Source organism: Ictalurus furcatus, chromosome 1 (assembly GCF_023375685.1).
Source record: "Ictalurus furcatus strain D&B chromosome 1, Billie_1.0, whole genome shotgun sequence".
Classification (NCBI taxonomy): Eukaryota; Metazoa; Chordata; class Actinopteri; order Siluriformes; family Ictaluridae; genus Ictalurus; species Ictalurus furcatus.
The window spans coordinates 7757878-7772693 of NC_071255.1; the positions used below are offsets into that span (position 1 = coordinate 7757878).

Sequence of the window (14816 nt, forward strand, 5' to 3'; positions counted from 1 at the left end):
AGAGTGGGCCAAAATTCCACCATAGTGCCAGTTATTGGAAGCATTTGTTTGCAGTTATTTCTGCTAAAGGTGGCCAACCAGATTTTAAGTTTAAGGGGACAATTAGTTTTTCACATGGGTACCAGGTGTTGGATAACACTTTTTTGCTTCAATAAAATAAATAAAAAATGTATTATATGTAGGCGCACAGTGGCTTAGTGGTTAGCACGTTCGCCTCACACCTCCAGGGTCCGGGGCTCGATTCCCGCCCGGGTCATGTGTGTGCGGAGTTTGCATGTTCTCCCTGTGCTGCGGGGGTTTCGTCTGGGTACTCCGGTTTCCTCCCCCAGTCCAAAGACATGCATGGTAGGCTGATTGGCATGTCCAAAGTGTCCGTAGTATATGAATGTGTGTGTGTGTGTGTGTGTGTGATTGTGCCCTGCGATGGACTGGCACCCTGTCCAGGGTGTACCCCGCCTTGTGCCCGATGCTTCCTGGGATAGGCTCCAGGTTCCCCCGCGACCCTGAAAAGGCGTAAGCGGTTGAAGATGGATGGATGGATGGATATATTGTGTGTTTACTCAGTTTGCCTTTGTTTTATGTTGTATTTTGTTTGAAGATCCAAAACTATTTAGTATGAGATACACAAAAACAGAACAAATCAGGATGGAGTAAATACTTTTTCTCAGCAGTCTATAAGCTACTTATAAGTATCGAATAAGATCCAAATGACTGAATTAAAGAGTCATTTTTTATATGTTGCCTGGGCATTAAATATAATTAGCAGTCATTTGTTTTCTATCTATAGTCTAAACACTATTATTTGGTGAGTTGTTACTATAGAAACGACATTGAAAGAGCACATTGATATAAACCTCTGGTCTGAATTACAACAGGTGCAGTGTATATCATAAGTCATTCAGGGGTACAGTAGATTACCATGGCAACTGCTCAAACTTTATGGTCAGTGTTTTACATTTAACAAGCAAATATGTCTGTATGTTCACTGATCTAAAGCTAATACTTGTATATGAAGTATAACTCAGTTAAATTATAACAATGTAAATTCGTGGTCATGGTGAATTGACATCACTGCGTAAACAGGGAAGGGACTCATGGTCGAGAAGACTACCCCAAGTTGATGTTACATTCCCACAGAAGGCAAAGGCCTAGGGTGATTGCAAGAATGATAACGATAGTTGGTTGGATGATAGTAATGATGGCGGATGGGAGTATGACCGGAGATTGAAGGTATGGTTGTAGCTTTTATTTCCACCACATAAACAGCAGGACTGGTATTTCCAAACAGTAAAGAACAAGACAACCATGAAACCAGGACGCCGCGGAAACTAGTCTCACCTAGAAGAGACAACATGGACTGTGCCAAAGGAATGAACATAACAAAATAGGACTACACTAGGCTGTATTTAAAGTAGCTATCTTGACTGCCAAAGCATCAAACAAAAACTAACTGCAGTAGGCAAAGCTAACAAGAAATACACCTGCCATCTAACCTAGTGTGTCTAGACATCGAAAGCACCTACGTGATGGGATGTAGGTGCACGCACAATCTTACCTGTTCTCAAACCAAGTATAAGGGTGGATTGGAAGAAAAAAGCAACAAGCAACCCAATCAACAATTAAAACAACTCAGTAGCAATCAAAGGGTAACAGTTTAACAGTGAGCCAATGTGTTGCTTTTAAACTGATAGCTCCAACTTTTTTTGGTCGGGCTCCTGCCTTCCCATTGGTCAAGTCCTGTCAACCATTTAATGGCGATTAAATCGCATCCCGAGACAGAAGAACAACCAAACAGTGGAAAAAGAGCAGAGGGAGCACACAAATGCAAGCACACTGACACGTAACACTCCCACCCTAAAGAGCAAACGTTTGCGAAAATACAACACAGGGTTACCATACAACTATTCTGTTCATCTTAGACATTTTCAGAAACTTTCTTGTGCTTTATTTCTGTTATAGTTTTGTACTAGTTATGGACCATCTCATGAGCCTTTGATTTTAGTTTTACATACAGGACAAAAATACCAGTGGGTTATGCTCTGCGTATGCAATGATGGGTAGGGAACTAGAACCAACATAGACTTCAAAGAACTTTAAAGCTAATAACGTTATCGCTTCCTGCTCTATAATAGAGTATTTTACCTGGTGCTTATTAAATTTGAGTGAAAAATAACTCGCAGTGTGCATCCTCTTGTAACAAAACAGCTCCAGCCCCTACAGCACTGGCATCGACTTCAAGTTTAAAAGGCCTGGAAAAATCTAGGACTACAAGAATGGGTGAGTCACATAACAGCTTTCACACAGTCAAAAGCATGTTGGCAATCTAGAGTCCAAACCATGAGTTTGGACGGCCTAAGCAAAGACGTGAGAGAAAAAATGACTGCAGAAAAGTTTTTACAGGAACTACAGTAGTACCATGCCATACCCAGAAATCACTGTATCTCACGGCATGTTGACAGCATAGGAAAATTTTAAATGGCAGCTACTTTAGCATCTACTGGACATACCTGTCCAGTATAAAAACCATATCTAGCACATATAAGAGAGTGGAAAAACCATATCTAGCACATATAAGAGAGTGGGCCACTCCATCATGAAGAGGACAAGGTCATCCGAACTAGCTGAGCAGTTTGGAACGTCTGACAACACAATGTTAACTAGTCGCTGGAAGGTTGTGGGAGCATTTCGACGTCCAAATAGCATAACTGTGTATTGCAGGAAGCCAGCTGGGATGAAAGCAGAAATATCCGATGCACAAGTATTCAGTGGCACCTGCCAATAACCTTTAAGCAAGTTCAACTTTGAATTCAAATAAGCTGAACAAACATTATACAGTCTTTTATCCTAGGCAAAGGATATGAATTAGGGACTGTAACAGCATTAATGCCCCTTTTATTGGTACAATGTCAATATGAACTATCGACCTTAGGGACCAGTAAACAAAGTGAACTCCATGGGTTACAACTGTGTTTGCTTTAACCCATGCTCCAACAAATATTTGACTTCTTTCATGGTCGCTCTTTTAGTTGCATTGATACGGGAAGCATGCAAATCTGCCTTCTGGTAGTCAGGAAAATGACCTAGGAGGGAAGACAGGTTGGAGGACATTTCAGAATTTGAAAATGTTTTTTGAAAAGGTTTGTGGCGCATGCCATTGCAATAACCCATTTGAATCCTCATCAGTATGCTCCTCACTGTGATCAGGTACTGCTATCAATCCAACAGAAAAGGCTTTATTATTGCAATACATGAGTATGATAAGAGTTTGCAACTTATGAGTATGTGGCTTTTGAGTATGATAAGCTTTTAGCATGTTAATGTGACAGACACATGTCTTGTGTTTACGGTCAGGAGTACAGATAACATAATCAGTGGCACTAAGTTTTTTCTTGACTAGGTACAGACCAAAAAAAATGGCAATTTTTTTTTATTATTGGGGGGGGGGGGCTTTGACTTTTCCTGGTTGGAGGTTGTGAATTTCAAGTTGCAACTGTAACTGGTTGTAGTCTGCGTTGTGTTTTATTTAATCCAGAAAGAAACAGGCGGACGGCAACTGGGTCAATTTCTCATTTAATCTCTCCACTCTCTCTCTTTCTCTCTCTCTCTTTCTCTCTCTCTCTCTCTCTCTCTCTCTCTCCTCTCCCATTCATGCATAACGCAAAAGGGCAGAGGAGGAGCCAAAACAGGAAATTACACAAATCAATGACATCACGATAATTAAAAGGAAAAGCACTCACACAAACAGACAGTCACACCAGGTACACATCCTTTTTGTGTAATTCTACACATCAAATTCAAGGAGTGTTTTCTATACCCGTTACACAACCTTGAGTCAAAAGCAACGTTAGAGCATCCCTGTGAGTGCATGAATGACTTTTAAAAGAAAGTCAGTGCATAGCATCAATGAACACTAAATCAAATTAAAATACACACTTCCAGAAACATCTAGTCATAACAAACTGGGCTTTAAGAGTACTTGAATATACTGTAGAACCCCTTAAGACCTTTTTCCTCTGTTTACCTCACTGTGATCTGTAGCAGCACTGACACATAATGGCCTGAGCCAGTTCCTGACTCATATTTTCAAGGACGCTCGTTTGTGTCACAACTTAGTACAAGATATGAATACTGAGTACATTACTGTAGATGGGTTTGCTTTAAATATATGGTCTCAAAATGTCCCTGTCCTTTCTGCATTGCAGATCAATTTAATTGGCTGCTTGGAGACTAATGGAGATTATGTCCAAAAGAATCACCTGATGCGTCCATATCAAGAGCCAATTCCTGGACCTCAGGGTTAATTTAAGAGTGTCCATGATGTCAGTGACATCAATGATGTCAGTGATGAGAAATTATATTTAAATAAAAATTTTTAATTCACACTTCAATTTTTTAGGACAGTTCAGAGTAGTTTCAGTCAAGACATGTGACCATAAGTGTTACACAATGCAGCCGCGATTATGTAAGAAAGACTTCCTGAGTTGGTGAATGCTGTCACCACTGAACAACCAGAAAGCATGGCTGTAAGACAAAACAGTTTGTACTTAATACATTTATATTAGAATTCAAACACCGCACATCAAACAGTGGACATTAACTTTTGTTTAATTAAATAAAGTGACCTTGTCTTTCTGAAGTGGAGAAAAGGCTACACTAAGACATTAATATTATTACGGCAATATTATACCACTTTTTTCAATACACCAGCTGATCAATTTACAATTGCATTTTTAACTTGCAGGAGTTTATACTCTTTATCTGGTTCTAGGGTTCTTCCTGTATAGCACCCTCAGATTAAAAAATCTGATTTTTTAAATACTGATTTACCTCTAAGGTCACCTTGGCATGCCTACAGGTGGAGATCCGAGATGGGAAGAAGGCTGTTATTGCATTCCTGGTGGATTAAACAGGAAGTCAATATTTCTAGTAGCCAGATTTGAACACAAAAGACTTTGTGCAATTTAATGTGAAATGTGAAAGCAGTGAGTCTCCCGAGAATATCCAAGAGCACACAGAGATTGTATCAGTCATACTCCATGGGTCCACCAGTCTGGGGAATATGTATTATATGTATTATATTCAATATTGGCAATAATCAATGGATTGATTGATTGATGCTACCAACCCTGCTGAAAATCCCCCCAACAGAAACCATTACATAAATTCTAATGGTTTTAATGGGTATAATGGGAGTTGTATTGGGTTTTAATGGAAACTATAATGGTCCTTTTGGGTCTCTACTGGTAATGTGTTGGATTCATGTAAATTGAAATGTAAAAAGTGAACTCAATCTCCAGATTCTCCAACAAGCATGTGAGCCAGTGTGAGATCCACTGTTTAACGTGAACGCGCACAGGAGTTCATGAGGAAAGCCTGGCTCAGTTTAACGTGAACGCGCACAGGAGTTCATGAGGAAAGCCTGGCTCAGTTTAACGTGAACGCGCACAGGAATTCATGAGGAAAGCCTGGCTCAGTTTAACGTGAACGCGCACAGGACTTCATGAGAAAAGCCTGGCTCAGTTTAACGTGAACGCGCACAGGAATTCATGAGGAAAGCCTGGCTCAGTTTAACGAGTTGTTTACCCACAGTGAACTGGCGTCATATCAATTAAACCAGTCTGCTAATGTTTTGGATAAATGATAACGTCTACCATACAGAAACCCTAAGTGTTTTTCTTTAGACTGTTTCACGGAACAGCCCTCTGAACTTCCTAAAAATGGGCGGTTTGTACATTTTTAGCACGACAGCTGCACCGTTTAGCAGTAGGAATTAGCCTCAACTCTCAACACCATTGAGCCAGTGACCCGATCCAGTCCCCAATCCCCGCCCCCTGCTAGCAGTGCGCATGCGCAGAAATGGTGCAGGCTGAAAATGGTAATGGGTTTTCAGCTGTTAGCAGTGTGGTCACTTTTAGTGACATACCTTAATACACAACATAATTACCTAATTATTTTTGCTTTCAACTTATATATATATATTTTAAATGTTTTAACTGAATTAAGGCAAAAATAGTAGATCTTAGTAGAATTCTATTATCCACTTATGCCTATATTAGTTTATTGTGATCACATTTATACATGAAGTAATAGCAATCAAATCGTTACCATTAGGATTTGTGAATCTGTGAATTTGTGAATTAGGATTTGTTATCAATAACAGGACGGTTTGAAATAGTCTGTTATAAACGAGCTTTACCTTGTGGAAAAAAATCTTTAACAATCAGCTCACTATTGAAACCATTAACGTTACCATTATTGGTCCTGAATGGTATTCATTAGACATAATATGCCACCAATGGAAGGCACTAAATTACCAGTAGAGACCCACAGGAACCATTACAGTTTCCAATAAAGCCAATACAATTCCCATTATAACCATTAAAACCATTACAAGTTCTATGAGGGGTTCTGATGTTTTTTTTTCAGCAAGGTAATATTTATGTAATCTAATTTGCTCTTATATCTGATATAACTGATATATATTATCTTATATCTATATAAAAATAAGTAAAGTTTGAAATCAATAATACTGGCAGGTTGACTTGGCCGCTAGAGGGCGCTGCGAAACTACCGGATGGATTCCAAATGGCTTGGCCCACCTTATGTAAACGCACTGCATCTTGTATAATGGTTATAATGGCTTCTACACCCTATGTAGTGCACCTATAAGTCAAGTAGGGGGTATTTGGGATTTAACCGTGGAGTTAATCAGCATATGATTAAATAGTTGCACCCCACCACAGCTTTACCTCATCACACAGTCTGAAGAGAGAGAAAGAGAAAAACCCAGCCCAGTTCCAGCACTGCAGACATGGCTACTACAGCAGGTGCGTACACATTTAAAGTGCATTTCAACTTAAAAACTGAATATTCTATAGACTATTGTGTATTCATTGTCTTCTTATAAAGCATCTCGACATTCTCTATGAATTACTCACAGTTAAGACATGTATTCTTCTAGACTGCATTATGCATTTATATAGTAAAATACTAATAGCATACAAAACAAATTTACATGTATAATGCATGTATAAAATAAAATAATGTTTTATCTGCTTTTTAAAACCATCCCAAAGTACCTGTCAGTTTTGCACAGAGGTGGTTTCTCTTTTTTCTTTTTTTTCTTTTTTTTTGCAGCTTAATGTACAATTGCTGCAAATGTATTACTATATTTTCTAGGTTGTTTCAGACATAACACACTGAGTCATTGAAAAGTTTAATTAGCCTAACAATGCATATTTTAAATGGTTTTAGGCTACTATTGCCATCCATGTTCTTTTAAAAAATAATCCATCTAATTGATTGTAGTTGCAGCTGCTTCAATTTGAAGAGACATAGACATGTTGCCAGTACTGCAGATAATCAATATTTAAAAAGATCTGTATTTAATATATATCTTTACCTGTATTTACGAGTGATTTGTGTAAAAATGTTATTAAATGCAGTCACACCCTGCTTGAGCATCTCATATATCGGTGCTCCCAGGAGACAATCTCCAAGCTCCTCATTCAGACTGAACGCACAGCAGTGCGCATGCGCGTTTCTGCCATGCAGACACACTGCACACTTAGGGGCTCATTTCGCTGAGCTCGCAAACTCCTCCTCCACTGCAGCCGATCAATACCCCAAACTGCTCGGGTGCGTTAAAAAAAAAAAAAAAAAAAAAAAAAGCTGCTGTGTGGAAATTTTCTCTTACTGTTCACTGTCAGTGTGACTTCTTTATTCCACTGAAAATTGCTTTTGAAGTTTCCAAAGATAAAAAGAGAACAACTGCATATTATGTTTACTTACTAGCCCAGCTGTTTATGCAGATTTTGTCAGCCACCATCAGAGCTCCACAGCTCAAAGCAGATGTTTTTGGGTGGTGGATTATTTGTTTGGCGGCGGTGGGGGGGGGGTTCGAATCCCGGCTCTTCCTTGTGTGTGCAGTGTTTGCATGTTCTCCCCGTGCTTTGTGGGTTTCCTCCGGGTACTCTGGTTTCCTCCCCCAGTCCGAAGACATGTATTGTAGTCTGATTGGTATCTCTAAATTGTCCATAGTATGTGAATGTGTGTGTGTGTGTGTGTGTGTGTGTGTGTGTGTGTGTGTGTGTGTGCGCGATTGTTCCCTGCGATGGGTTGGCACTCCGTCCAGGGTGTTCCCTGCCTTGTGCCCAGAGTCCCCTGGGATAGGTTCCAGGCTCCCTGCGACAATGTGTAGGATATGCAGTACAAAAAATGGATGGATAGATTATTTGTTGGCCGCGCCCGGTGGTACAGTTACCGCCTCTCAGCTCCATGGTCTCAGCTCCTGATCTCAGGTTATTGTTCAGCGTTTCTTGCCGTGTCAGTGTGGGTTTCCTCCAACCTCCCAAAAACATGCGAGTAGGTGGATTGGCTATGCTAACCCAAGGTATGAAGGTCTTCTCTGTCCTGACACCCTGACACACTAGCTCTTCTCTGTCCTGAACAGCTGAGTCACTAACTGTCTTCAAACAAAGACTAAAGACCTAACCATTCACCACGCACTTGAATGAGCACTTATTTCATTTATTTAAAAAATGCCTTGATTGATTAAATGTTTTTTCCTTTTCATGCGCTACTAACATTCTTCTAACAGGGTTTTATCTTGATGGCATTCTTAGTCTCTGACCTACCGAACTAGCTTAAGGATATTATTTGATAGAGACTACATAGTACTTCTGTCAGTCTCACTGGATAAGGGCATCTGCTGATATAAATGTAAATAAGCACCACTGACCTGACCAGGATAAAGCGGTTCCTGAAGTGGGAGTGGATGAATGGATTATTAGATCCACAGTAGGGACATGATCTCTAAACAGTGTATACACTTGGCACACCTATACAGTCTAAGACTTTTCGCATGAGCAATCTTGTCCTTTTAGCTTTTTATCAGTGTCAATTTTCTGAACACAGGTCTGATGTTAAATTGATATTTTTGATTGGCGAACTATTTTCAGCACAGCAATGACACTTGTAAAACCCAAATGTAAAACCTTTAAGGGTTCTTCAGCTGTCCCCTTAGTGGAGCCCAGTCTAGAGCCCTATCAGAAAGGGTTCCAAACAGAAGCCAGGAACCCTTAATTAGAACCCTTGTTTGAGTTAACAGCACCACACTCATAATAAGTGGTGATCATATTATGGTTCCTATCCACTAGTAACTAGAGTACAGGGAGCTGTTAAATTATGCTACACTGAGTAAATGCGGGCTATATAGGGGGCTATAACCTACAAAGTGTTATATGGTTGGTGTATCTGGGACTCGCCATTGCCATATTAAGTGTATTCAGTAGCAGCTCAGCATAGGTGTTAAACAATGTAGGTGTTCAGACAACATTCTCCTTTCCAATAGGGAATGTGGGGTTACGTTTTGGGGCTTCAATGCCATCTAGCAAGGAATACAGAAACTCTGTCCAACAACACATATAATACTGTAACTAGTTTAGATACAGTTGAGAATGGTTGCTAATTTGCACTACTAGCACTCTTCTTGATGTCGAATTGTGTTCGCGTTAAAGCAATACAACAGAATTCTGACAGTAACCCGAGCTCAGGATTGAACCGGGGTTTCACATTGTCACCTCACAGCTCCAGGGTCCCCAAGATGCTGATGACACCCCAAAACACAATGTTGTGAATACTTTACATTTGATATGTTACCACTGTCAAGATTCTTTGTATTTTATATTCTCTTCCCAGAGTCATTGTGGGAGGACCAGAGTGCCTTTGATTATGGTAAGTACTGAAGTAAAGAAACACTGATTATGGAAAACACTTCACAGCAAAATCATCCAGTTACGCATATTTGCAGTGTTGTGTGTTCGGTCTACTCATGCCATGAATTCCGTTTCCCATCCTGCACGGCAGCCTACAAACATGGCCACCATGGACTGCAATTCCCAGAACACTCACACATTGCCGTGTTCACTCTCACCTTCATTCTCATCACGTACACCTGTATCCAGTTCACAGCACAGTCACAACCACAGTTTAGAAAAGACTTTCATTGCACTCACTCTAGGGGCACACGGTGGCTTAGTGGTTAGCACGTTCGCCTCACACCTAAAGGGTTGGGGGATCCACTGTGGCCCTGTGTGTGTGGAGTTTGCAGGTTCTCCCCGTGCTGCAGGGGTTTCCTCCGGGTACTCCGGTTTCCTCCCCCAGTCCAAAGACATGCATGGTAGGTTGATTGGCGTGTCTAAAGTGTCTGTAGTGTATGAATGTGTATGTGATTGTGCACCCTGTCCAGGGTGTACCCCACCTTGTGCCCGATGCTTCCTGGGATAGGCTCCAGGTTCCCCGTGACCCTGAAAAGGATAAGTGGTATAGAGGATGGATGGATGGATGCACTCACTCTTTGCGAAGTATACGCTCCATTCCTCGTGTTTGTGACTATACCAAGCCTGTTTATCTCTCTGCCCGTATTTGTTATTGACCTCCTTTTTCTATTGTTATTCACAATAGAACACAGAAAACATATCAAATGTTTAAACTGTGGAAATGTACCATTTTAAGAAAAAAAATATAATTTTGAATTTGATTCCCATAACACGTCTGTGACTCTGCCTAAGGTTAGGGTTAGGCTTAGGGTTAGTCTCTGCCTCTCTAAGGTACTCTTTTTATACCCAGTCATGTTACTGACCTGTTGCCAATTAACCTCCAGTGGTTTCTTTTTAGTAACTCTTACTTTTCCATCCTTTTGTTTCGCCGTCCAAACTTTTTGGAGACGTGTTGCAGCCATCGGATTCAAAATCCCTTTTTTTTTCTTAAAATGGTATATTTACTCAGTTTAAACATTTGATATGTTTTCTGTGTTCTATTGTGAATAACATATGGATTTATGAGATTTGCATTCTGTTTTTATTTACATTTTACACAGCGTGCTAACTTCTTTGGAATTGGGGTTGTAGATCTCATACTAAAATGTTTCAGAAATGAAAACAAAATCTTAGAAAAAACAAAGGCAACCTGAGTATACACAAAATACAATCTTTAAATGATAATTATACATTGAAGCAAAAGTTATCCAATACCAACTGGGCCTGTGTGACAATGTATTTGCCCCCATAGTTACTAATTCCCCAAAATCTATGAAACTGTATTCATAATGGGGTTCAGCTGGACTAGACACAACCAGACCTGATTACTGCAAACCCTGTTCAATTAAATCAACACTTAAACAGAACTTTTTCAACAGCATGAAGTTGGTTAAAAGGTCTTACCCAGTAACACACTATGCCAAAGTTGAAAAGAAATTCCAGAAATGATGAGGAAGAAGGTGATTGAAATACAGAAGTTTGGGAAGGGTTACAAAGCTATTTCAAAGGCTCTGGGTCTCCAAAGAACCACAGTGAGAGCCATTATCTCCAAATGGAAAAACAGTAGTGAACCTTCCCAGAAGTGGCCAATCTTCCAAAATTCCTCTAAGAGCACAGCAACTACTCATCCAGGAAGTCACAAAAGAGCCAAGGACAACATCAAAGGACCTACAGGCCTCTCGTACATCGATAAAGGTCACTGTTCATGACTCCACTATCAGAAAGACACTGGGCAAAGATGGCATCTATGGAAGAGTGGCGAGGTGAAAACCACTGCTAACCCAGAAGAACATTAAGGCTCGTCTAAATTTTGCCAGAACACACACTGATAATCCTCAAACCTTTTTGGAGAATGTTTTTTGGACTGATGAGTCAAAAGTGGAACTGTTTCATGAATATCATGCCTATGGTCAAGCATGGTGGTGGAAGTGTGATGGTGTGGGGATGCTTTGCTGCTTCAGGGTCTGGGCAACATGCAATAATTGAGGAAAACATGAATTTTGGTCTCTACCAGAAAATCCTAATGGAGAATATCCGGTCTTCAGTACGTAAAATGAAATTCAAACGTAACTGGATTATGCAGAAAGACAATGATCCAAAGCATACGAGTAAGTCCTAGTCCTAGAAGTAAGTGAAAGACTGATCTCCAGTTATCAAAAGTGTTTGGTTGCAGTTATTGCCGCTAAAGGCGGCACAACCAGAATTTACATTCAAGGGGGCAATTAGTCTTTCAGTAGGTGTTAGATAACTCTTTTTTTTTTTTTTTTTTTTTTTCTTTTTTTTTTTCTTAAAAAACTGTATTGTGTGTTTACTCAGGTTGCCTTTGTTTTATGTTGTGTTTCGTTTGAAGATCTAAAATTATTTAATATGAGCTATACACAAAAACAGTAGAAATCAGGATAGGGCAAATACTTCTTCATATCACTGTGTGTATATACACAATAATAACTTACAATAACTATACATTAATAAAGGGGCGGTGTACGATGGCTTAGCGGTTAGCACGTTTGCCTCACACCTCCGCGGTTGGGGGTTTGAATCCTGTCTCCACTCTGTGTACGTGGAGATTGCATGCTCTCCCCATGCGTCAGGGGTTTCCTCCCCAAGTCCAAAGACATGCATTGTAAGCTGAATTTTAGGCATTTTGAAATTGTTCATAGTGTGTGAGTGAGTGTGCGATTGTGCCCTGCGATGGGTTGGTACCCTGTCTAGGGTGTCCCCTACCTTGTGCCCTGAGTTCCCTGACCGGAACTCAGCACTGAGGCATATTGCTGTGTGCCACATTCATTGCATATTCACTTCAATTCATGGGACTAACTTGACTATCACACTTTTCATTTTTCACATAGATTATGAGACGCTGCGAACCACCGGGGTTATTCTCGCTGTGGTAATGTTTGTATCTGGAATCCTCATAGCCCTGAGTAAGTTGATCAGCTGAGATCGCATTCATATTTACCTTTATGCATTTAGCAGAGGCTTTTGCCAAAACTGACTTGACGAATGAAGGACTTTGATACAAGTATAGAGCTGCACTAGTAGTGGTACAAATACAGCTAGGAATTGCAAGACATTTTATATTGTACAGCTTTTCTCATTTGTGAGTTTTCACTCCAGTTTCTTATATATACAGCTCACAATATCCTAGTTAATGGCGTAGAATTAGCTGAGGGAGCAGTCAATCATGATTAAAAACAATTAAGCGAATAAACTTATGCTTAAAGCAAGTAAAAAGATCATTAATAGGCCTGTACTTTCAAGTTTCCATATACAAACAGCCAACAACCATTAACCTATGTTTTATTAACCCATATCCCATTTTAAACCCTATATTTGGAACAATACTATTGAAACTTATTTTATAACATGAAACGTCTCTCTAACAAACCTGCAAAAATCTGTTTATATGGGTTATTTTAAAGACCTTAATGGGAGATTCTTGCACTCAGACAGATGACTTTGCACTCTACTGATTTCACTGTAATATGACCAAGCTACTTTTACTATTGTCTTCATAACTTCAAGAGAGAGAAATGAGGGAATGATTGCTTTTAGCTGCTATAATGGAAGTGATCACAATAACGAACTTGTTTTATGGACGTTACGCAATGTAAAATATAACAATAAATGAATAAAAAAGTAACTTCCTTCTGTAATAAGAAATATAAGTGCTGTAGTATAAGAGGAACACAATATTTGTGTTAATCAAGCTCTGCTTCGTGTATTATTACTTACTTATTAAATATAAATTAAAGAAACATCCTCCACCATCCTTCCTTTCAGCAATTCATATTTTTATCTATCTATATTTTAATCTATTTTTTTTTTTGTCTCTTATTAGGTAAAAAATTCAAATGTTCAAAGTCCTCCAAGTAAGACTTTGCACACGAGTGGAAAGCCTGCTCTATGCATGTGGAATGACTTGGAAATAAAGATGAGGAGACGTAACGAAAGAAAAAGACCTTCACCCAGAAGACTCTTCGCTCAAATGCAGCCCCTGGGTTAAAGGCTTGCTGAGAGTTTCTCTTTGTCCAGAAACACTGCCTATCCATGAAAAGAACCATAGTAAACCTGTTAGAAGTGTATCGCCTCTGAAAAGTCAGGGATAATCACTGTAATGGCAACAGTGGAGTAGAACAAATATCCCCAGTCTCTGGTGGTGAATTCGAGAGAACACTTTATAGAAACAGGCTTGCACTTCTTCTATACAGTATCTCTGATCACTTGTGGTGTTTGAGTAATGTTTATCTGGATAGACAGTGTGTATGTTTAATGCTGAAACGCAGTGCATGTTGTAATCTCAGTGCCTGACAACTGCTTTTAATTGTTCCCTGATTAATTCATATTGACCGCGTTGTAACTTTTTTTGCAGTACACTGTGGTACTAATAATAATCTAGAAGATAATTTGCACTACCCGACAGGTCCTGTGCTGGGTTTTTAAAGATTTTTCCTGACTGTGCATGCTCGCTGACTGAAGTTTTGTGAGTGCATTAGTAAGTTTCGCTGTTTGTCTATGAGAGCATGGTAACTTCTGCTCTGACTTTTCTCTTCCAGTTCAAGTCCTGTGGAACAGCCTCAACCCCCCAAAACAGAAGGTAAGGTCTCAATGCCCAAACTTTTGTAGTGTTGTTTTACTTGGTCATAATTTCCTTATTCATATTTGTTTCTCTTTTCAGTACCTGCTCAGTCAGTATAGAGACTGCAATCTATGCCCAAGGATGCTCCTAAGAATGTGAGGAGAGCTGCATGGGATCAGTCGCCTTTTTAATTTACACTGGATTTGGAGGCTTCCTACTTCTTTCTTTGTAAAACTCCTATATCATATCTGTCAAAGTTTATTCAGCACTTTTTTTTTTGGCAGGTTATTACATACTAATGTTCATAATTTAATACTTAATACTCACCACTGATTGGCTATTATGCGCACAAACATAACTGTTGATTTAGTGTAAAGGATGTTTGAGGGATCACATTTTTATTACAAATCTAAAAATGG

At 39.6% G+C, this 14816-nt stretch overlaps 1 protein-coding gene across 3 annotated transcripts; it reads left to right on the forward strand.

Annotated features, from left to right (window-relative positions):
- The first annotated feature begins 6535 nt into the window (after positions 1–6535).
- On the forward strand, positions 6536–14578 carry fxyd7 (FXYD domain containing ion transport regulator 7). 3 transcript variants are annotated; one of them, XM_053623112.1, is made up of 5 exons: positions 6536–6827; positions 9700–9735; positions 12668–12742; positions 14375–14415; positions 14497–14578. In XM_053623112.1, exons 1-5 carry the CDS (start codon positions 6812–6814, stop codon positions 14554–14556), a joined length of 228 nt encoding a protein of 75 aa, XP_053479087.1. In that variant the 5' UTR covers positions 6536–6811; the 3' UTR covers positions 14557–14578. The 3 variants fall into 3 exon arrangements, with proteins under 3 accessions (XP_053479087.1, XP_053479080.1, XP_053479072.1); XM_053623105.1 differs by lacking the exon at positions 6536–6827 and adding an exon at positions 13660–13690 and having other exon boundaries at positions 9583–9735; XM_053623097.1 differs by lacking the exon at positions 6536–6827 and having other exon boundaries at positions 9583–9735.
- The last annotated feature ends 238 nt before the right edge of the window (positions 14579–14816 follow it).

What these genes read in the sequence shown, in the direction of transcription:
- fxyd7 (XM_053623097.1), top strand. Translation starts at nt 9,654, where the DNA reads ATGTTACCACTGTCAAGATTCTTTGTATTTTATATTCTCTTCCCAGAG. An exon ending in TGGAATCCTCATAGCCCTGA is followed by an intron (nt 12,743 to 14,374) that starts GTAAGTTGATCA and finishes TTTCTCTTCCAG; the next exon opens with TTCAAGTCCTGTGGAACAGC. An exon ending in TCAACCCCCCAAAACAGAAG is followed by an intron (nt 14,416 to 14,496) that starts GTAAGGTCTCAA and finishes TTCTCTTTTCAG; the next exon opens with TACCTGCTCAGTCAGTATAG.